This window comes from Podarcis muralis, chromosome 9, assembly GCF_964188315.1.
Source record: "Podarcis muralis chromosome 9, rPodMur119.hap1.1, whole genome shotgun sequence".
Lineage (NCBI taxonomy): Eukaryota > Metazoa > Chordata > Lepidosauria > Squamata > Lacertidae > Podarcis > Podarcis muralis.
In genome coordinates this window covers 22047578-22072379 of record NC_135663.1, presented here as the reverse complement: position 1 = coordinate 22072379, position 24802 = coordinate 22047578, and the positions used below count along the sequence as shown (strand labels likewise).

The 24802-nt window shown below is 41.8% G+C and overlaps 1 protein-coding gene across 2 annotated transcripts in view; it reads right to left on the bottom strand.

Annotated features, from left to right (window-relative positions):
- The window catches only part of NFKB1 (nuclear factor kappa B subunit 1), a 68560-nt gene extending 46171 nt beyond the window's left edge, over positions 1-22389 (bottom strand). The window contains exons 1-4 of one of the 2 annotated variants that reach the window (XM_028743625.2): positions 21953-22389; positions 7048-7100; positions 4332-4416; positions 2362-2402 (exon numbers count right to left, since the gene is read on the bottom strand). In XM_028743625.2, the coding sequence (XP_028599458.2) occupies positions 2362-2402; positions 4332-4416; positions 7048-7092 (171 nt within the window). In that variant the 5' untranslated portion in view covers positions 7093-7100; positions 21953-22389. The remainder of the gene's footprint in view (positions 1-2361; positions 2403-4331; positions 4417-7047; positions 7101-21952) is intronic. The other variant, XM_028743623.2, reaches the window with a different exon arrangement.
- Positions 22390-24802: the final 2413 nt, after the last annotated feature.

The window sequence follows — 24802 nt, the reverse complement described above, 5'->3', positions numbered from 1 at the left end:
ATACGACTGGACAATAGATCTTCCTTAAAATGCAATAAATTGTGGATTGCATACAATAGAGAGAACGAGGAGATATTTCTTAAATAGACCTAAAAGGAAATGGAATTACATGATGAGTTAGGGAGGAGCTGTTAGAATGAGTGGCATTTTAAATATAGCTATTATGAACATTGGGTGGTTTCCAACAAAGTAGATCTGCTAGTGCAAAGACTTTTGGCTATGCAATGGAACTTTCCTCTCCTCTCCTCTCCTTGCACCCTGCAAATCTGTTCTGGGTCTTCCCCCAAATATCTGGCGGAGGGCATTGGGGAGGGCATTGTGCAGACAGAAAGCTTTATGCTAGTGAATCTAATTCAGAGTTTCCCAAACTTCCAGTTGTTCTTGGACTACAATTCCCATAATCCCTGACCACTTTCCTGCTAGCTAAGGGTGATGGGAGTTGTAGCTCAAAACAGTTGGAGACCCAGGTTTGGGAAACCCATATCTAATACATTGTAAAAATGCCTGTTGTATTTTAAGAGTAATTGATGTGTCTTGAAACTGTGTTATCTAACAGTATAAATGGGAAGGAAAAATACATTTTGTTACTGTGTTACTCTTTATTTCTTTACTATCCATAAAAATCATGAACCAAACTTAAAGATAAGTTTGGGATATTGGGGAGATAAACTCACAGACTGCCATGATAACCAAAGCCTGAGTATTCCACAAAAACTGCATGTCCAATCCATGGAAACATGCTCCCAAAATAATAGGAGCATATTTCAAACATCACTTTCATGCAGATGGCAACCCTGCCTGAACGACATTCTCTTCCAGTGTGAGAAATCTTGAACAGAGTCACAGCCCTGTTAAACTCAGAAAATGAGATACATGGATCCAGTCCTTTTACTGGTCCGTCTCTTTCTTTTTCTTTCTTTCTTTCTTTCTTTCTTTCTTTCTTTCTTTCTTTCTCTCTCTCTCTCTCTCTCTCTCTCTCTCTTTCTCTCTCTCTCTCTCTCTCTATGGAATTTTGTTTGTTTATTTGTTTGTTTATTTATTTCACATACTGCCTGATTATAGTGACACCTCTAAGCAGTTTACACTGGTAAATACACTCAAGGCTGTAAGATAAACAGGAACTAGTTGTTACATAAACCAGCAGGATATTTTGCCCATTATAAAGAATTGGGCAACAAAGGGCTTGTCCACAGCTCTGTTTGCCCTGCTGCTTTCCCCCAGAAAAACTCATGGTTTAGTGCTGAATCCAGAAAAACAGCAATTGGGTTTTCTACGGATTGCTGTTTGTTCTGATTTACCACTAAAGAGCAGGTTTTCCTGGGAAAAGTGGTGAGGCAAAGTTCAAACTGCTCAGACCTGTGACTAGAAAGAATGGAACACATAGAAAGTGTTTTTTGCACCAATGCTTTCTTGGCATGGAACAAGTGGAAGTGTCAACAAGCCCAAACTGTGGAAGCACCATGATTTTTGCTGCAACACACTAACATGGCCACTGCAAAGTCGGCCTTCAGTAAGTCACTTGCTTTCAGTGTAACATACCTCCCCAAACTGCTGCACTGATACAAGGATACATAACCTTATTGTACCCTTGATGTCATGAAGCAAGATATCTAAAACAAACAAGTAAGCAGGCCACACGTTTCCAACATTTAGAGGCTGTCTCAAATTCTAATCGTCTTCAGCCCACAGCTAGCCATCCTACTCAAAACAATAGCTCTCAAAATGAGTAAGCAACCGCAAAGCTATTCTGTCCAGATCTTTTTCCATTTTAAAACTACAACGGATGTTCGACTTTCACTCCAAATTTGCTGCAAATGCTTCAACATTCTCAGGAGAGGAAACCATACTTTGCTCGCGCAAGAAGCAGCACTGGGGCAATTCTTAAGATACAGCTTCATATTGGAGGCATTAAGGCTATGATGCAGGGCTTACATGGTGCATAGCTTAATTCATTCCTGCAGTGCTGGATTTGCTCAAACAGTGCTTGCCTTACTTATAGCTGGCTCATGCACCACTGGTGATTGTATTAAGTCACATTGAAAGCTCACCCCCAGCCCCAATCCTGGGAACTGGAGACTGCTGGGAATTGTATCTGTGAGCAGTAAACTATAGTCCCCATGATTCTTTGGAGGAACCCATGTGCTTTAAATGTCCATGTTCAACCTACATCAGTATAGTGGTTCAGACATTATTATTGGGAGGGACCAGAGCTGAGTAGCAAAGAAGCATAATTTGAGTACAGAAGGTTCCAGGCATCAAAAAAGAGTACAAAATGTTGCTCGACATTTCTAAATCTAGCATTACAGCAGTTAAATGAGAGATTGTTTTGGTAATTTCAAAACATCAATAGTCTTCTCTTACCTGCTTAGGTTGTTCAACAATTTGAAGGTATGGCCCATCACCTTGTTACAAAAAATGAAAGGAAGATAGGTTGTTTTTTTTAAAAAAAATAAAATTATAAGATTTACCTATTTTGCTTTTTTTAGGATAACAGTTCACTTTACAATTTCTCCCCTTTGTCACCCCCCCAGAAGAATTCCCCCTTCAAGTATAATCAGGTGGGCACATTCTGGTCTGAGTTTAAGTTAGGATTGAATAATCTATATAGCCAAAAATAGCACAAGGAGTTAGTAAAAGTAGAGGTGTTACTGCCTCTATATTTATAAAAAATAAAATGTTATATTTGCAAAGCCACAATTTTGCATATGATGCCTTAAGAAAATGAGGACTGATGTACGACTTTGATCTGAAAACCTTTTTGGTTATACTTATATTGTATTACTTTAATCCTGCTCAACTATCAAAAAAAAGAATCTTAACAGATCCAAGGAGCATCAAGATCAGCTGAGAACAGCCTTGAGTTCCCCGACTATAAAAAGCACAATTTTCTACAAACAAGTTATCTAAAACAATTCTGCAATTATTATCAAAGTATATAATAAGGTTGCCCCTTGTCAAATAATCAGAGACAATTTTGTTTATGTTTGTCTTTTGATTAAAAGTCGGGCAAGCTTGCTCAGTTTTAAGATTCACTGTGTTTTATTAACTGTTTGTAGTAGTGATTTCAAACTGCTTTCTGATAATTTACTTCCTCAACTTTAAGGGAAAGTAGCTTTAAAATAAGGGTGGGGGATCTAAAAGTCCTCAGACAGTTTTCCACATGTACACTTCAGTTTTTCAGCCACCTCTCCCTACCTTAGCTCCCTGTGCACAATGAAAAGTGGCCAAAAAATGTTGGCAGACCCTCCAGTGTGATTGTCACCAGAAGAGAAAATCAGGAACCCTCCCATGAGTCCCTGGGAATGACGGTCACATTCACACCATGAATTTATAACACAGTTAACTCACATGACTTCCCCCAAAGAATCCTGGGAACCATCATTTGTTAAGGGTGCTGCCAACTGTAGCTCTGAGAGGGATAAACTACAGTTCCCAAGATACTTTGGGGAGGAAGCCATGTGCTTTAAATGTAAGTTAAATGTGCTCTGGGGATGTGAGTGATGTGTGCACCCACTTGTGCTTCTTTGGACCAAGGTAAATATACAGATTAACTAACAGCCAACTTTCAACAGCGGCTTCAAACGTAACAGTGAGGGGGAATGCATGTCAATTAAAGTGGGAGTTGTGGTGCGTGCCAAGTTCACACGCATCATAGCAGAGAAAAAGAGATCTCCTTTGCACAAAGCTTAGGAAGCACAGTAAAAGGGAGAGCAAGTCATTTGTACTTCCCCTTTCCCTACTAATTTATGATGTCAAACTTTGTAATGAATCATCCATGATGTGTAAGAAGGAAAAAGCACAAGGCAGCTTAAGTCCTTTATAAGACTTGTTTCCTGCTTGGCAGGGGGTTGGACTCGATGGCCCTTGTGGTCTATTCCAACTCTATGATTCTAAGACTGTATCAACAAAACTCTTTTCATATTTGAACAGTTGCAAGAAACAAGCGGCATTTATTGACAGAAAGTCCCCAGACTTTCCAAACATTTCACATCCATATAATGAAAAGAAGAATCAACTGTACTGCACTAATCCTTTTTTATGCTAGCATGTTCCGTAAAAACACAACATCTGATTGTCAAAACGCTGAAGCTGGCATTTCCCAGTTCAATATGGGACAAGGGTCTTGTGCTCTTCTAAGCTATTTAGAATGGAAAATTTGGGTACAAACACATTCTCACATTACTACAATACCATAATGGGAGAAGTTGTCAGAGAAGGAAAAAAAATTTTTTTTTTGGTAACTATAATTTATAACTGTTTTAGACAAATATAAGTTTCTGAATATGACGCAATTTTACAAACCATCTCAGTCAAGCATAAATGATTTTTACCTGTGTGCAGGTGAAGATCAGATGTAATCATGCTTGTACTATTGAGCAGCTGGTTCATCCCCATGATGTGGTCCATTCCATACACCTGCATTGAGAATATCTGTGCTTCTTAATAGATTTCAGGCTCTAGTAACTTATTTCAGGCTCTAGTAACAAAAATACTAATTTTACAGCTCTTGCTTCCTCACCCAATGTTGTTCTGCAGAGTTACCATAAGTATGCGAACTCTTTTCAATAGCTGGGTTGAATCAGTATACTATTTGATGAACTACCAGCAAATGTGTATCCCGCTTCCTCCATATTGCATCCAATGTCTGTGACGCTAACAAGGTACATGAGAACCCAGCGCGATCCCTGCTAGATCAGGCCAAAGGCTCATCTAGGCCAGCATCCTATTCTGACAGTGGCCACCAGATACCTACGTGAAGTGCAATGGTATTCACTTGTGATTCCCAAGAACTAGTATTCAGAGGCATACTGCCTCCACAGTGAAGGAAAAAGATAGCTTTGTCCTCCATGAATTTGCCAAAAGCCCTTAATTACCTATGAGGAGTTTCACTTGCTTGCTTTCTAATTTGTATTGCCTTACAGCTCCTTTGGGAGGAAGGGTGGGATATAAATTTAATAAGTACGTAAATAAATGAAGCCATCCAAGTTGGTGGCTGTCATGTACATCTAGCGGGAACAAATTCCACAGCTTTCTATGTGCTGTGTGAATAAGTGCTTTCGTCTGTTCTGATTCTTCCAATATTCAGTTTTATTGGAGAGAGGGAGGAAACCTTTCTACTCACTTTCTCCACACCATGTGTACAATTTTATACACATATATAAATATTCCTTCTTACTCACTTTTTTCCTAAACAAAAAAGGCCCAAATGTTAGGCTAACGTTTCTTCTTAGGAAGGTAGCCTTGCTCAGCAACAGAGATTCCTCTCTGCTTCTCATGCAAGGAAAAGAAGAGCTCCATCTATATAATGATGAGAGCCACAAATATACTGGAAGGCTCAGGACTGCAATCAGTAGCTGAAGTTCTGTATCCTGTTACATATAGACTTCAAGGGTGCTAAGCACGTGGTAGAGGATTGCAGTCCATACGTGAAGCACAAGCATGGATATATGGAATTGCAATAATACATAATATTGCACACATTCATTGCAAGAAGTCTCCCAGATCACATGTGTGATCTCTTCCTTCAAAACCATCACATAGCCCACTTTTGAAAAGATAACATTAGGGCAAACTTCTAGTTCCTATACCATATCTCAGGCGCCCTCCAGATGGCAAACTCTAATCATACGCAACCAAGCATGGCCAATAGTCAGGGATGATGGGAGTTGTAGTTCCCAACATCTGAACTATTTCAATCATATAAGGGTTTTCACAGAAGACCCAGGTAATACCTAATAAGTGACTAATGAACACACAGTGCTAACATCTGTAGAATTGCCAGTCCAACCTTACCAGTATACTTTTTTTAAAAAATGAAAATGTAAAGTTGTTCATGCTTCACCATTTGCAGTGGGTGGATGATCATATTTGGAAATTTTACTTTTTGCTAATTTGAACATGGGCGTAATACAAAGACATGAATGTCAAAAAGTTGCAACACCCACTCATTAAAAGCAAATGAAGCAACAACTAAACCATAGTTATGACTCATACAGGATACACTAACCTAAAAATGCAATAGCAAGTAAACTTTTTTAATGCGTCTCTCATTCACAGAGCTTACTTTGCATTTTCTTAGCAATATGGACAGAAAATAGATTATTATTTGTGTCCAAAATCTAGTTTCCTTTCCCTATTTCTAGCACTTTCTTACACTGATCTGCAATTATTTTGAAACAGAAACTGGAGAACGGGATCATATGCGTATACCTCATATAAAGGAATACGTCCAAGGGAAAGTTATCTTAAAAATAAAGTAACACGGCAATATTAGAAGTACTCTGCCCTCAAATAACATATTCAATCAACAGAGAGAACGAAGAGCAGCTGAATAGCAACCGCTAATACAATTTTGCAGTCCCACCATGAATTCACTCATGGTTGATGACTTCCAGCTGAATTAAGCTGAATTAAGCACAACAAATCTTTATTTATTTATTTACTCTTGGAAACTTAACACATGACGACAACAAGAAAGAGCCTAATAATACATTCAAAACAGTCAATTCAAAACAGAGAGAAGAGAAATAAAACCGCAGAACCAGACCACTTTAAAGCAGAGCAGAGGAATAAAAACACATTAAGAGCAAAACAATCTTAAATCCACAATGGTTTAAAATGCCTGGGAAAATAAACTAAGGTGCCAAAAAAGAAATTACAGGAAGCACCAGGAGAGCCTGTCTCGGGGTGGTAACCATACCACTACTGGAGACGCCTTTTTTCTTGTAGCTACTATTCCTCACTTTACAAAGTAGCGGGTGCAGAGATTATGATCTCAAGGTTTAGGTCAGTACCTGTGTGAAGTGGCCATCTTTGAAACAATGGTAGTGCACGGTGAAGGGCTCTTAAAAGATCAGAATCACCGCTTTGAATTGAATTCAGAAACTGACAGGGATGAAGTCCTCAATATGAGGTGGGGTCCCCCCCCCTATTTGTTTTATAGGCTCAAACATCCCTTAGTTTTTAAAGTAGGAAACACAACTTCGCATAATGCTTTACACACATTTCAACAGCATGTTACAATCATAGGGTAAAGAAAATGCTCACCTGAGGGTCCGTAACTCCCAAGAGATATGCATTGTCATCTGCCATTCCGAGAACTGAAACAATTAATCATATATTGCAAGTCAATGCATAGTTACAACAGCTACTGAGTCCATAAAGTCATCCAATAAAGTCAAACCCAAAATCTCTAAGGAAAATAATCTGACTATGTGAGATACAAAATGTTTCAGATGCTATTTTATACTGCGACTATTTTTAAAGTTTTAGAAAGGATGACATCTCTAGATCAAGTCCAGTCCTTTATCGTTATAATAATCAGGGACGAAGTTGATTGAAATTTTTTTTGGAAATGTTTCTAAGTAAACCAGCTCAGAAGTGATTCACACAACCAATCTGGCAAGCTGGAAACTGGGGTGTCATTCACATAATGCCTGCAGAACTCATGCTGCTCAACTGTTTTATAATATTATTTATACTGTATAATGTTCATTGATTTATATAAATAAAATACATTTATTTATATAATGGGGTTTTTTGGCTTGACAAAAGTCTGAAGACATTGTACGATCAACTTTAAAAAACAAACAAAAATGGTGGGCTGCTTTACTTTTGCTTGTCTTCAGAAAAGGCAACGTGAGGGTAAGCAGAGCTTTGTCTTTTGTATGATCACCAATACCAGTAATTTAGTAGGCATATGTGAAGCATCATTCACCAGTTGGTTCAGACATCTTGTAAAGACAAATCGTTTTGCATGTTTCCCCCCCTATCCCATAAAAGTGGACCCTGTTATGACTAGATTTCTGGGGGTGCTTTTTTTAAACTGTTCTTTTACTAGTTTTAAGTTTCTATTTTTGTACAGAGATTTAAAATATCCAGGGGTTTAGAAATGCTTTTAAATAAACAAATAATCAACCACCATATTTTGAAGCTTTATTCCCGCCCTCCCCCTCCCCCTCCCCCTCCCCCACCCAAACTTTCATTACTGTAGTTGGAATACTGGAGAGGTAGAGGTTTCATACATCCCCAGCAAAATCCTTTAATTGCTAGATATCAGCAACATTCCCTTTTTAGCACAATATCAGCTGACCAGGAATGCACGATGCAAGTTAGTTAGCTGAGGTATAACAAAAGCATCGCTAAATTTTCTTCGTCTTTCCCGTATGACTTATGAGCAAAGGGGACCCTCCTCTTAACTATATTGTCAATTGTCTAGAGAAACCTGCCAAGCAAGGTTCGCAGCTCCTTTGCAAAACAGATTTACCAATAAGCTCTCTCTCTCCCCCCCCCCCTTTACTCAGGGCTTTCTTTTGTGTGTGATAGTACTCACTGGTACTTTTTTTTAATGGCCATGTCAGGCATTTTCTGCTGGAACCCATGGTGCTGTTATCAATATATCAGTACTGGAACCTCATTTTTGATGATGATGATGATGATGATGAACAACAACATTATTCATTTTTTTCTGGAGGAACTCACAGCCCTTTTAGCTTCTATTAAGCATGTATGATATGAGGGAACTATATTTTGAATGTATCAAATGTGACTCAGAAAAAGGAAGGTTTGGCTGTTACTGGATTTTCCAATGACAGCTACTTAGAAACAGACTTTTGCTTGCTATGGTAAATGTGATCTGAAATACATAACTGAACTTTGCATCATACATATCTGGCCTGTGCATCATTTTATTTATATTGGTTGATGCAAAACAGAATGATGCAAAAGGTCATATCTATACCATGCTTTTAAAGGAAGTGTAGTTTACTCCTCACAGAGCTACAATTCCCAGCAACCTTAGCAAATTACAATGTCAGACATTCTGGGGAACCCATGCACTTTAAATGTGCTTTAAAAGTATAGTGTGTGGTTGACCTCAAACATTAGTAAAAGTTTAAGGTGAACTTATATTACCAAAAGTTACCACTTCTTGTTAGAAGGGAAGGGTTCTTTTAAAATATTTTATTTTCAATTCTTTAGAATCAACACAGCATCAAAAAACAAATAAATGTGCCCCCACAGATTCGTATTTCCTGTCACCAATCAACCAGAGCTGATAATACTGATTAAACCTCGCCGAACTGTATCACAACCTTTGCCTATCAAATAAACCCAGACCACAATCCAGCATATCACTAACTGTGCAAACCCACTCACTTTTATTTCATTTCTGGGCTGTACTCAGGGCACAGTGAATTAACAGTGAGCCGTACTCTTAAGTGCAGACAGTGATCAAACTTCCTCCTCCTCTGGCATTCAATAAAACTCTGAGGTAGGCATGTTTTTAGAGCCCTGCCAGGTGTGTGTGTGTGTGAAATAACCCAATTACATTACAAACACCTGTGTGAAGCCTGAATCAATAGTTAAGATAAAACAGAGGCCACTACCTCAACCAAACCACTAATTGCTTTGCAAACCTAAGGCTACCACAATCAGTTTAGGTGGCTAATGCTGAGGGGGAATTTTAATATTCCACAGGGCATATGCAAAATTCCTTCATATCCAGGAGGAAAGCAACAGGACTCCCACAGTGTTATCACATGCAAAGAAAATCCCCCCAGCTAAGAACAAAGGCATGCAAGCTGCAATTTCATGCATTTGTCGATGATTCACAGCACCAGATTAAATGACTAAAATAACCTTATATTTTCAAATAAGGATATTTCACAGTGCAAGCAAGCAAACCTATCAAAAGGTTGTTGAGTATGTATTTCTTTACATTTCAGATTCAAGTTTTCATCATTTCAGAAGTGCTAAACTAGGACTGCGCTGCAATCCACCCTCCAGCTACTTGTGGGAAAACCATTAATCTATGAAAGAAGCTTCCATGGTTCTCCCCAAATTCTCAAGGCAATTGAGAATTTATTTAGAATTTTGGTCAGTGCAGGGTTTTAAGTTATCCTTGCATGGATTAATGTAGATTTCCTGGCTGCTCATGCTTCCTGGCTGAAAAAGCCCAATAGGGGGAGTTACCAAATGATGCCTTGCCCTGGATTTCTTTAATTTGAAGTGCTAGCACCCAGGAAGACTGCGGACAGCAGATCACTGGCAAAATGATATGTTGAATGAAAAATGGGACACTCACAGAAACCCCCATGGCCACCTCAAAAGTAAGGTGAGCACATCTATGACCCTACACCTGATCCATAATTATTTAATTGTATTTTCTCTTGCTTTTGATAATTCTTAAAAATATTTTATTTTCTCCATTTCTCACGGGGGGGGGGGGAGCAGGAGAAAGTTTTGGTGCAACACTATTCTAGAAACTGACTGAAGCAGAAGAAGTCAAATGTAGAATGAAGTACCTTGCCTCTTTATTATCCAGTGCTTATAGGTATCGTCATGCAAACCTCTTGCCCTCTGTGGAACAGCTGTGGCCTAGACTTTATGGATAATCTATGAGAGGCTAGTGGCTGCACGGTCCTAACTTTTGTCCCCCACCCCACCCCTTATTCTATTATTCTCTCAGAACTTTGTTAATATACTGAAATCCCGAGTGCTCTTCATTCCTCCAGCCCTGAATAGCAAGACATTGAATATAGCTGATTACCTTTAGGCAGTCTCCTAAAGTTCTGGCCTGCAAGTTTCTGTGCAATACTGAGGTCCCCTATCCAGTGGATATGATCTCCAATGATCCAAGGCTATTCTGACATATTTCCCAACGCTAATTCACAGACAGCCCCATAAACCTCAAGAATAAAGCAATCCAAAGTCTAGTAATTTGGCTCCTTTACAAACATTCAGTTCCTTAGGTCATTAAAGGAGTTGATAAACAACGGAAGTCCAGCAAAAGATAGTCTATCATGCTCAGACTTTATAAGAATAATAATAAATTTTTATTTATATCCCGCCCTCCCCAGCCGAAGCTGGGCTCAGGGCGGCTAACAACAATCAAAATAATCCAACATTCTAAAAACATTCATTATAAAATTAATTAATTTTATCGTGACCATATTGGATCTATAAAACAAGATTTGGCATATTAGACCTAGCCCCTTTTCTTGTTCAAGTACAGCAAATAAAAATATGAGACAAAGCTCAGAAAGCCTAACAGATTACAAAAGTGCACAAATATTCACTAAGCGCCATGCGTATAATTCATTCCCAATGTGGCATTCACTGTAACCTCTAGCCCAGAGAGGGCTAGATTTGAAACAAAGATGGGTGGTTCACCCCTGAGATTCAATATTATATTTTAATGCTAAAAACAAGTAACACTGGTTTTATTTCTTGTTGAGCAATCTTTTTATTTATTACAGACCTGTGCTGAAGCAAAGGAACTGCTCTGGAAACTTTGCTAATGCCATCTTGCTAGTCAAGATAACCCCACAATTAACTGGTAGTGGTTGTAGTAATAAGTTCATATACGCTTATACTCACTTGCTTTGATGTTACCCTTATCTGTGGGGCTTGGGGTGCTGGGTTCTGAGCCCAGAAAGGGGAACTGTCTGTAAGGTTTGGGTATTTGTCAACTATGCCCTCATCTAGTCAGATAAATGACATGTGCTGCTTTGCTGTATAAAGAATGCATAAACATTTGCTTGGGCATGGGCAAGCCATCTCCTTGCTGCAGAGTCCATCCTGCATCTGCAAAGGTTAGGAGAATTGGCAGGCTGATTTGCTGTAAGTCTACACCTTCTTTAATAAAGCACTGCAACTGATCGCTTTGGCATGTGTGGTATCCTTTGGTATACTTGCACCCAACTACTCCGAGCCCTACTTTGGGCCACCGGATCAGGACAAGATCTGTAAAAAACACCTGTATAAGAGTTTTGCATCTTTTTTCACCCCAAGCTATAAAATGGCCTGGTTCACCTGCAACAAAGTACTGAGTCCAGCAAAGACTTGTACCAACTTTGCTTTTCATCAGTATCCAGCACAGTCACACTAACCCAGGCATAGGCAAACTCGGCCCTCCAGATGTTTTGGGACTACAACTCCCATCATCCCTAGCTAACAGGACCAGTGGTCAGGGATGATGGGAATTGTAGTCTCAAAACATCTGGAGGGCCGGGTTTGCCTATGCCTGCACTAACCTATGGTTTATCTTAGTAGGAACTCTGTCTGGGCACTTAAACCTCTGTCAATTGCTAAGTTTTGTGTTGTTGTTTTGAAAAAAGAAACACTCTGGCACATTTCACTAGCTGGGACAAAACAGCACCCCACATATAAAATTCAGTTGGCTTTCTTGGGATACTTGGGTGTTTGTTCTGCAAAGAAGGAAAACTGTAAATGGTTGAAATTGGGGGCATGGTTTACAAGAAATGCTTCATGAGAATTGCATCATAGGTCTACATCTGTGTAAATCCTACAATGAAAAGTGCACCTGGGGTAGGTTTGCCATACATCAGGAATTTTCCAGACATATCTGGAATACTGCAGTCAGAAACAGTTTCTGGGAGAAAATTGGCAGAATATCTGGGAAAATCCAGACGTATGACAACCCATGTTGGCAATGTCGTTTTTGCCAATTTCCCTTAAAAATAGCTTAAACCACATCTGTCTGTATTGTTACTTTTTGAAATATAGCAACCCCACCCGGAGGGGAATTTTACACCTGAAAGCCTGGATTAGAGATTGAGATAGGAATGAAATAAGACTTATGAATTGAGGTAACTCCAATTCTGTTCCAGAAAAAGCACATTTTGGAGCAGGCTTCCTCAACCTCGGCCCTCCAGATGTAATTGAGACTACAATTCCCATCATCCCTGACCACTGGTCCTGCTAGCTAGGGCTCATGGGAGTTGTAGGCCAAAAACATCTGGAGGGCCGAGGTTGAAGAAGCCTGTTCTGGAGCACTGCCGGAATTGTTTCAGCCTGTGTATCTGACAGTGCTAGTTATAGGAAGGGCAAACTTCCCATATAGTATTCATTTTAAAAACCCATGCAGATAATGCAAATAAAAGCATTTTGTGCAAATATTTGCTTATTTACATAATTTATTCTCCTCCTGCTCTGTTAGTCATTTGGGAAGAGAATTAGGCAGAGCGCTAAAGACTTGTTCTGGGGAAATCCTGCACGCTGAAATCCAGCCACCTGCACTTCCCAGCTCCTAAGATTACACAAGGCATTGAATGAATAGCACAGCTTTAAAGTCTTTTAGTGGTTAGAACTACCCACTATTAGGATGGTGACTTTTTCATCCAATACCACAGTCTAAATTTACATACAGCACAGTCACAAAACTGTGGGGAAAATCCAGTAATTCAGTTTGCATGCAGAAAACAAAAACAATATACAGCTGTTAGGAGAATGTGCTTTCAGGAATGCAGTATTTGTTAGGTGGCTTTTCTGCACACATATTGGCCCTGAAATATTAGGCACAAAAAGCAATTGGAAAGACCATTAAGAAATCAGGAATTGCTTAATATAGTAATTTCTGGGTGTAAATAATAGTTATATCACCATCTAATGGAGCAAGAAAAGGAAATGGGAGTAGGTATCACTATGAAACTATCCTTCCTAAATTATATTAATTGCCTGTAATACATGTTGTGTGATAAAATGCTGATACAGTATAAGCATAACCTAGTTTAAACAGTGTTGCAGACACTGGGTGAAACAACTTCTTAATATCTCATGAACAGCAAGTAAAAAAAAAAGAGAGATTCAGTGTATCTTTTTTGTGCAACTTTAAAGATTAGAATGTATATGAAGGAAGTCATAAAATGTAACACTAATCGAAAGCTGAAAGACGTTTAGATTATCTTTAATAAAAGTATTTCAACACCCCCTTAAAACAGAAACAACCCTAAGGTGTGTAACACTCGCAGCAATTGGGAATTGCATTTAAGAAGTTTTGTTTGCAAATGAGGCATATATGCAAAGAGGACATAATAGAAAGAGAAACTTGAGTTTGTTCACCTGAGAATTTACTTGTTGTAAGATTGGGAAGGCAGTCTCCCATTTCAAAAACGAATTTCCATACAATATTGGGAGGAAAGCCATAGCTCAGAGGTACAGTACATACTTTGCATGGAAAAAGGTGTCAGGTTCAAACTCTGGTATCTCCAGGTAAGTTTGGAAGAGACTCCTTCAAGCCGGAAATCCCTGGGAGCTGCTGTCAATCGGTGTCAACAATACTGAGTGGTCTGATTTGGTAGCAAGGCAGCTCCCTATGTTCTTATTAAAATAATGCAGTCTAAAATCATGTAGAACATAGGGAAGGGAAGACTTTATGCACCCAGTTCTCAATCAAAACCATTCACTTCATGTTTTGCAAAACTTCCCGAGGGAATCACATGGTTTTAGAGTTGCTCGGGCTTCCCTAAGCCAAAGAATGCCAAAACATTAAAATCCGTGCAAAAAGAAAAACGAATTATTCCCAGTTCCATGAAAGAAACCTCAGCCTGTATAGAAGAAGTGATTATCCAATCACTTAAAGCTAAACAAATTCTGCCCAGAATTGCTCTTGCTGGGTTAAAGGGAAATGGCCATAATTGTGCCAAGCATATCGCAAAAGATTATCTACGGAGGGGGTAAAATGCTTTCAAGGGACAATAACTAGTCCTTCGGCTCAATACTTTTTTCCTGGCAGTTACTTATCTATGAGTCAATAAAACAAAACAAGTTATGGCAGGGATAAACGTGCTAATGCCTCTTCAAATACAACCAAATAATAAGCATTTGTGATATCACATTTCAAATGTGATTTCACATTATTTGTGAATGCAACCATGATTATTTGTTCAGCAAAACATGAGCTGTCTCACCATTGAACTGACAAGCCACTTTTTGTTTCTCCAAATCAAATCTTGGCTTGTTTTAAGCTGCTCTTACCCCATGTCTCTGTAGCTTGGTGACCATCGGGGGGGGGGGGGGGCAGCAAAGCAAACTGTGGTTAAGCAAGGCTGTTGGTTTCAGATATAACACCATTCCACAGTTAAAACAACCCATGGGTCATAAGCCAAGAAGAAACCATGGTTTCATATCGTGGTTTGTTGCCCAGAAATAAGCCATAGTTTGTCTGCTGAGGTGGAGCCACACTTCAGCAAAATGAACCATAGTTTAGCATTATGTGTGAAACTGATCCTTGCCTCAATAATCACTACAAGGTCAAACCAGTATTATTATTTTCCACACTGCTGAAGAGCACACAGCTATCTGCATGCATCCCTGCTGGTACTTAACTGGCATAACAGAAGCAACAAATTAGAAGGCAGGAACAAACACAAAAGAAAATGCCTGTAATGAATGGGAAAGCCCAAATTCAAGTATGTGTGGGTGTGGACTACTCCAGTCTAATTCGAATAGAGAAACGGTGAATTAACAGCTAAAAAATGCTCAAATGTGGACAAGTCTATAGTCCCATGTTGCATTAAGCGCTTTTGAGCTTCTCTCCTGTTATTTCTCTGTATGTTGTTAATATAGTACAGGAAGTGCAAAGGTATGTTTTGGAGCTGAATATAATACCTACATTCTGTAGCCTATCCGATGAAGCTCATCCCATCCTTCTGCAAAGAAATACCTCTAACAGATGCTGTGCTCAGGGCACTTCTTGGTATTTTTACAGATGGGATTGAATGCATGACAGCAAATTCAGTTTGTACAATTAATATGGATTTGGGCTCTTGCACAACAAATCTGCTTAAAGAAAATCAATACTTTTTGCAGCAAGGAAAGTGATGGGGAAAAGTGCTGCAAAGTGTGGGATACCAATTCCTCGGCATGTCTTCATATAAATTAAACATAAATTAAACATACAAGAAGCAAACTGAATAGCAATAAAATTTAAAAGCTAGTAAAAATAACCACTAAGTGTGCCAGAAAATCAACTGGACACAAGTTGAAATAGAAGGGGATTTGCAACCCTTGTGAAAGGAGAATAGAGAAAAGTGTTTCCTCACCTCCGAGTATTGCAAAGCCTAGAGCTTACAGTGGCAAAAGCTCTATGTATAACGGGGGAGGCCTGTCCTGTTTTCTTGCCTGAGGCAAAACTGGAAAGTGCTGTCCCTCCTGCCCAAGCCTTGCTTACCGGGCTCACGTGGTGGCAGCTTCTGGCAAGATCTCATGAGATCTTGCAGAGATTTTGCAAGATATTTTGTGAGTTCCATGAGATCTTGCTGAAAACAGCTGCAGCCACACAACCCTCAAAGAATTCCACTGCCCAAGGCTGGCTGCTTCACTCCACCTCATGGGCAGGCTGGCCCTATTTCTAACCATTAGTAGTTATTACATGTCTCGTATTTTGCACATGAGGCAATTTGTAGCTTCTTAAACTCCTACACTTAAAATGGATAATTTATCAAATGTTTGTCAAATCTACTACCATAGTGTTAGACTAGAAAAAGTGCACATGTGCACACACAAAAGTTCAGATACAACATGGGGTATGTATAACATACTTGGTGGGTTAATGACGTATGTATAACATACTTGGTGAGTTAATAATGAAGAGGCAAAAGATCCTTGGATATGTTGACTGCAGGGGCTGGATATTAACTGGATATGTATACAACCTTGCAGAAGCCACAGTGCTGGCAAGCATGTAAGGGCATTTGCTTTATGGAGAATTTTCTACCTAGATACCAGTACCAGCAGTGGCCAGCTAGGTGTTCCAAGGAAACCTGCAAACAGGGCATGAAGGCATCTGTGTTGCCCCATTATTTCCCCACAAACCACCTAGTATGTACAATGCACCCTTCATGTTAAAAATGCATGACACAGATTCGTAGAGGATAGGCCTATCAATGGCTATTAACCATTATAAGTAATGTATGGAGGCAGAATACATTTAAGGACGAGGCCTTGAGGACTAGCAACTAAGGAAGGCCACACATTCATACTTTGCTTGTGAGTGCTTAGAGAAGCATCTTACTGGCTGCTTTTTAAAAAAATAAGAACAAGACGAAGGCTGGGCCTTGGTTTACCCTTGCAACACTGTTCTAATGTGCCCATACTGTCAATAAACCATGAGTGCACCTTGTTTATTTCACTGTTCATACATAACTAAGGCAGGATGCTCCAGCTGGTGTTATGCTTATGCAGTAAAGGTAAATCATGGCAGTGCAATGTACCCAGGGCACTATGTACCATTTCCTGAGTGGAAAGCTACAATGAGTGAAGAGGCCTTTAGAAACAGCTCCATCCCATATGCTTCAGAAAATTAGGGTTGTAAAACCAAATACTCTAGATGCCAAGAAGAAGAATGAGTTAAGTGGTTAAGATCTTGGCACAAATCTTACTTCACGTAACAGTAACAGTTCCACACTGTTTGTTTTACTCTTCAGCTTTTAAAAAAAAGAAAATCCATTTTAGGATTAGGCTGTGGGTTTCTTTTTAGGAAGGGCAGAAAGGTGTTGTGAAAAACCACATCACTGCAAAGCAATAATCTGTGTCTAAGGTTAGCAAACACTTTATTCTATGGTTTTTATCTGGTTTGTAGATGACGGAAGCTCAGGATGGGAATGAAATTCAATTCACTTTGCATTTAAAGGTGACCCTATCTAATCTGCACTTTCTAAAATAATATGCAAACTGAAACACAACCATCCTTTGAAAATCATGCAGCTCCACGTTTTGCAGTGCTCTTCTCAAACCAAGTAATGAGTACAAAAATGCACAAACTAGGGTTCATGTGAATGCATATATTAATCAAAATAACACACACAAATTATGGGACATTGTATGCAAAAAATGTGTCTATTAGGTAAAAACTACAAACATAAATTCACACAAAAATACTGAATTTTCATTGGAAAAATGAGAAACTGAAAGAAACCAGAAACTGACTGATTCACCCATCCCTAGACTGAACCTTACAGTCTGCTTCTTACTTCTAGAAGAGATCTAAGAAGTATCAACAGAGGGCTTTTATTAACTGAAATTATACTGCCTGCTAATAGTGAACAAACAGAAATGGGGAAATTCTACGATTGCATAACATTTCATGTGAAAGTTAACAAAATCTGCCACTAATAATTAGGGTAGTTTATTTTTACTGAGCATCCTTACTCGGGAAAAATACATGGATGCTTTAGTTGAGAATCCTGCATTGCAAGGGGTTGGACTAGATGACCCTCAAGGTCCTTTCCAATTCTACCATTCTATCACAGCTGTCAACATTTCCCTTTTTAAAAGGTGTTGTGAAAAACCACATCACTGCAAAGCAAGAATCCTATTCTGAATAGGATTCCGTGCAAGAAAAGGGAAAAGTTGACAGCTATGCATTCTATGATTATATGATTTTACTGAAAGACAGCTAAAAACACCTGTAGAACTCAATCTTGCCAATTCTGCAGGGAGCAGCTGAAGAGGAAGGAAAGTGAAGAATTTGCTACGTTGATAAGGCCTGCGTATAATGAAAAAACAAACAAACCTGCTATTAGAAGCAACAAATTTTCGTGGGGCAAAGTGCTACACTGTATTGCACCTTTCTTCCCAAGAAAATTACTGTCTCAACCAAACATCCCCTCCCTTCCCTTGAAAAAGGCCTTATTCTGAGGAAATCCAGCTTATTTCTGAGGAAATTCAACCTGCATGCTCATAAGTGAGTCATTTAGAAAACCCACTTTCACTAGCCCAAAGTCCAACTCTTCTTTTCTGTGACAAAAGCTTTCCCATGGTGAGTCGCAACAAAATGTCTAGAAATCTAATAATACTCTGTGTATAGTAAATCTATTTCCCCTTCACCTGCATCATCTTGGTTTTCAATTTGTGCATGAATGGCACAAGTTAAAATTGGAACTGAAATAATTAAACCAAAACAATCAAGCAACACAGTCTAGGTACTGAAAACAAAAGGATCTCAAACAACTCCCAGTGTTTACATTTCACAGAAAATCACGCAAACATCGGCCATTGGTGCTTCACTGGCCCTATGAACACAGGTTGCAAGCACTCCTACCCACTAGTGATTAATTCTTAATGTGAAAGTTGCTGGGACTCAAGTCCATCATAGCCTCGGAAGAGAAATACCTTCTTCATTCCACCTAATAAGGTGCACTCTGCACAAGCAGAAATCTTATTAACATATTCCAATGCAAAACCTTGGTGCTGAAAGAGATCTTAGGCTCATATCCTGGTGGGTACTGTTGCCTTCTCCCCTCCCACTGTTCAGATATGTCTGAGAACAGATCACTGGGAGGCAAGTGGGGGGCAAACAGGGGCAGCTGACCTCAGCCTTACATATGGGAGATACCATATCAACATTGAGAAACATTACACACCCAAGTGAAGAAAAAACCACACACACACCACTGGCAGAGGAGACAATGGGGAAGGTAACAAGCTCAGTGGCCTCTCCAGAATGGTATTTTTAGCAGATGCATTCTGCAATATGTCACTGATGCAATAATAGTGTGTCAGTGGTGGGGTTATACCACACATCATTCCACTGCATTAGTTGTTCTGCGATGTTTCTCCACTGTCACTACATTATTGCCATCTGGAGACACACTCTTGCTCGCAACAAAAGTGGGAAAACAAAATCGGGACAAAAACGCACACCTGAAATATCTGTGATACGAACGATTAAGAGAATTTCAGCAGAAAGCTCTGGGGCATAAACATATTGGCAATGGATGTCTGCCCTGAAACTCTTGCAGGAATGAACAGTGTTAAAGATTGACACAATATAAGGTGGCTTCCTATATTCCTTCCTATGGCTGTTTTAATTTATTGCATGTTTATCCTACCTTTTTCTCTCAAGAGCTCAGGGTGAGATACAAGGTTCTTCTCCCCCTCATTCAATCCCAACAACCCTGTTAGGTTAGCCCAAGAGGCAGTGAATGGCTCAAGGTCACCCAACGAACTTCATGGCCAAGTGGAGACTTGAACCCTGGTCTCCCAGGCCAACACACAAACCACTACACCACACAGGCTCTCTTAGGTTCCTAATACCTGAGCACAAATAACACTGAAAAAAGGAAATATGGAAATCACAACTTTCAGCAGGGAAATCCTGCCCCCTGATCCCAGATTACTGTGGGAAACAGTAACCTAGTAGTGGAGGGAGGGATGCACTCTGCACATGCTTTAGATCTATTTATTTTAGTATACCTCAATTCAAGGCTGAGCCCTGGCATTGCTGAGTGACTATAAACTTAACTGTGAGGAAAACCAGCTTTATCACAAAAACACACTTCCAATAGCATGAAAGAGACTCACTCAAATATTGTACAAATTCCAGCAGGGGGTGAGTATATTGCCTCTGCCCCCCTTTTCAATATGAAATCACCTTTTCTTTTCCTTTCTGCCCCAACGGTAACATTGGAAACTGCCTTTTAATGAATCAGACCATTGGCTCATCTAGTTTAGTGCTGTCCACACTGACTGGCAGCATCTCTCTATGATTTCAGACATGGGTCTCTCCCAACCCTACCTGGGAACACTTGCGATTGAACATGGTACCTTCTGCACCCAAAACATTCTGCTAAGAAACATTTTTTGTTTAGCCTACCCAATTGCTTAGAAAGCTGGTGCAAATTTCAATCTCTTGCTATTTCAACTTTTCAAATGTCTTAAATTACTGTTCTTATTGTTGCTGGTTCTTCTTATTGTATTATCTTTTTGGCAACCTGCTTTGAAGTCTGTTTGTTTGAGACAATCAAGCAGCGTGCACCTTTTTGCAAAGTTAATAAATGCAAAGAAGATGTTCCACCGTCCTGTTCCCTCCCCCAAGGTCCACCGTAAAAGAGATGGCTTTGCTGCTGTCACCTCTCTCTCCCGACCCAGCAGCAGAGCTCCTGCAACAGCTGTGCTGTGTAGCTAGCAAGTGAGACTGTTCTTGGGACAAAGAGGAAGTGATGAGGGGTGGGGGAGGAAGAGGCTTGCCCGGTTGAACACCAGCCTTTGACACCAGTGCCAAAGGCACAGGAAAGCCTTGCCCAAAAAGAAAAGGGGCAACTCCGAGCTCTGGGTTGGGAGAAGGCCTCGCCATGTGCGCCTCTCTCCCAGAGTCCCAGCACCGCTTTCCTGAGCACGAGGAGCAGTGTGTTATGTTTGCTTTGCCCAAGAATGAGGAAGTAGAAAGAGCTGTTGAGTACAAGCAGCTCGAAGAAGAAGAAGAAAAGAGTAAAATGCAGAACTCCCCTCATCAAATGTAATTCCCCAGAGAGGTCCATCCCAGCTAACCCACAACTACAAGGGCTTCAGGCCAGCTCTGAAAATGTCCACACCTGGAAACTGAAATCGACTCACCCCTCCTTCCTCCCTTAAATCACTTGCACATGGTGACTTGTGGGAAATCAGAATAAAAATTAAAAGGCCGTCTCTCTCCCTGCTGCTCCGCAGGGAAACAGAGAGTCTTATTATGGCACCTGAGGGACAAGCGGGTTTACTGAGGCACAAGTTGCCACAGACTAGCGCCACTTGATCTGTAATAATAATAATAATAATAATATATTTATACCCCACCCATCTGGCTGGGCTTCCCCAGCCATTCTGGGCGGCTTCCAACAAAGTATTAAAATACAGTGGTCTGTTAAACATTAAAAGCTTCCCTAAAGAGGGTTGCCTTCAGATGTCTTCTAAGTCTGGTAGTTGTTTTTGTCTTTGACATCTGGTGGGAAGGTGTTCCACAGGGCGGGTGCCACTACTGAGAAGGCCCTCTGCCTGGTTCCCTGTAACTTGGCTTCTCCCAGCCAGGGAACTGCCAGAAGGCCCTCGGCGCTGGACCTCAGTGTCCGGGCAGAACGATGGAGGTGGAGATGCTCCTTCAGGTATACTGGACCGAGGCCGTTCTGTACACACAGAAGCACCTCGAAAACCTCCTCTGCCAACCAGCAGCAGACTCCTCCTTCCAAATCTGGCCCCGGGGTTCCGACGGCCTGGAAGGAGCCATACTGGACCCCCCCCCCCCCGTCCTGCGTCCCTCTGGTTGCCGCATCCCTAAACATTCCCGCGTGGCAACGGCGAGAGCGAGAGAGCGCGCGCGTGGCAGCGCGCGGCGGTGCCGTCTCGTGCGAACGCGGCAGCCGCTTCCCGCCTCCCCGCCCCTCCCCTCGGGGCTCACCTCGAGCGGGATTCCTGACGCCGACGTCGCCTCACACGGCGAGGGGAAAGGCGAGGAGGAGCCGGCAGTTCTGAGGGCGAGAGACCCGAGGCGAGCAAGAGGAGTCCCGCTTCACCAGAGCGCCGTGTCGCCACTGCGCGGCGGGGTCGGAAGAGGCTGGCGGTTCCTTGTTGTTGTCGACGAGGAGGAGGAGGAAGAAGTAGTCACTTCGCTGCCCGCGAGGCTGAGAAGGGGGAAAGCAGAGAAAAAGGAAGCCCTGCGCTGCTGCTGTCACTGTCGAGGCTTTTCCCCTCCCCTTCTTTGGCGGTGTGGTGTTTTTTTCTCTCGTCGGCTTCCAGCAGCGCGCACGCCCCTCTCCTCTCTCCCGCCCGCCCGCACACGCTGACAAGACTTTGCACGCGCCCCCGGGGTTGACTCCCGCCTTTCTCGCTGCCTCCCTTCCTGCGCCCGCCCGCCCGCACCTCCGCCTCCCTCTCACTTCCTAGCTGGAAATTCCCACCGACGTCGTGAGAGTAGCGCGGGTGAAAAAGAAACAGGCGCCCGAGGGAGGGGTGTGTGTGTGTGCGCGTGCGCGCGCGGGAAGAAGCGGGGAGCTTGCAGCAACCCGGAGGGCTGCTGGGTTGAGGGCAGGGAGCGAGGGAGGGAGGCGCCTGAGATGTGCAACTGCACAGCCCGCTGCCATTATTATTATTATTATTGTTATTATTGTTGTTGTCGTTATTATTATTATTATTATTATTAACGCTTCTGTAGCTTGTTTTCTTTTCAGAGAGGCATCCTAGCTGCTGGGGAAAGGGGCAGTTTTATCACTAGGCAGATCAAAGATGACCACTTCAGGTGGCAGATGCTGGAATTGGGCTTTTAAATTCACAGCATGTCACACGCTGAAAGAAAATTATATGAAAATGATGTATGTCAGATGTACGTTAGGAATTTTGTTGTGGGGGCAGGCTTTTGTTAGGGGGGCGGAACCTCAGATAGTTATATATTTTTATTGATTTTATTGACTTGAGGGAGTGCTTAAATATGGCCAAATCTGCAGCAAACATTAAAGCACTCTCGTGCCACTTGAACAGTCATGACCAGAGACGGACCTAGGTTCCCTTGCACCATAGGAGCCAACTCCTAGGGGTTCTTCAGCACCCCTATATTTTTTTGAGGGGGCCACCTCCCCCCCCCCCAGTTGATGGGCATTGTCATTCAAATGGGGTATGTGTTCCACATCATGTGATCAATCATGCAGGGTGGGACTTATCTCCCCACCCCCATTTTTTCAAGTTAGCACCTCTGCCTTGCACCCTTGGCAAAGAAATTATTGGTACCCCTCCTCGCCATCTCCAGATTCAATGGGCCTTACACCCAGGAAAGTGGATACACGGGTAAAGGTAAAGGGACCCCTGACCCTTTAGGTCCAGTCGTGACCGACTCTGGGGTTGCAGCGCTCATCTCGCTTTATTGGCTGAGGGAGCCGGCATACAGCTTCCGGGTCATGTGGCCAGCATGACTAAGCTGCTTCTGGCGAACCAGAGTGAGAGAGCCAGTGTGGTGTAGTGGTTAAGAGCGGTAGTCTGCTAATCTGGGGAACCGGGTTCGCGTCTCCACTCCTCCACATGCAGCTGCTGGGTGACCTTGGGCCAGTCACACTTCCTTGAAGTCTCTCAGCCTCACTCACCTCACAGAGTGTTTGTTGTGGGGGAGGAAGGGAAAGGAGAATGTTAGCCGCTTTGAGACTCCTTAAAGGGAGTGAAAGGCGGGATATCAAATCCAAACTCTTCTTCTTCTTCTTCTTCAGAGCAGCACACAGAAACGCCGTTTACCTTCCCGCCGGAGCGGTACCTATTTATCTACTTGCACTTTGACGTGCTTTTGAACTGCTAGGTTGGCAGGAGCAGGGACCGAGCAACAGGAGCTCACCCTTTTGCGGGGATTCGAACCACTGACCTTCTAATCGGCAAGTCCTAGGCTCTGTGGCTTAACCCACAGCGCCACTGCGACGGCAGCCTAAATCTGGCAAGCGAGAGGCAGGGTCTTCTGACTTGCTTGCCTTTTCCTTACCTCTGACAAGGTGCCAGCAGAAAGACACTAACTTGGAGGTTGTACTCCAGTGCACACTTTACTCAGAAGTAAGCCCTGCTTAAATCAGTGGCCCTTGCTCTCTGGGGTAAACGTGCAACAGTGTGAGTGCTGGAAATGGATCAAGGTGGTAAAGAAACCGAGGAAGAGCAAATCAGCTGTGCTAAATTAAGAGCAACTCCCCAGGGCCAAGCAACAGCATCCTCCCAGGGAGAAAATATACTGGTCCAAAGTCACCCAGTGTGCTTCCTAGTGACCAGATGAAAAAGAGGACAAGACTCTTGTACCTTTAATAGTCCACTAGGAGTGGAAAATGTGGAATAGCAATTACTTGATGCAAGTTCTGTCATCTAACTGCCCAGCAAAGATCTACCCACCTTGCAAATTTGTGCAAACAAATGAGGAGCTTTAGGGCAGCAGCTGAAGAAGGAACAAAAAGGGTTTTCTTGTAGGACCACTGTAGTCACCCCCAACGACACGTTCTCAAGATGGAGGGTGAGGGAACAGCTGCAGTCGCCTGTGGTTCCTGCGCAATGTTTGCCATCTTGCCAAAGGTTGCAGGCAGCTTTACCTGCAGCAATTGCATGTTGATTGCCCTCTTAAAAGACAAAGTCCAGCAACTGGAGGAACGTGTAGCTACGCTCCAAAGAATTAGAGACCTGGAACTCTTCTTGGAAGCAACAGAGCACACCGTCTCCACCAAGGAAGAGACAGGGGACTCCCCTGAGAAGGTGGCTAGTTCACCAACACAGGAGCCAGATATATGGAGAAACGTGA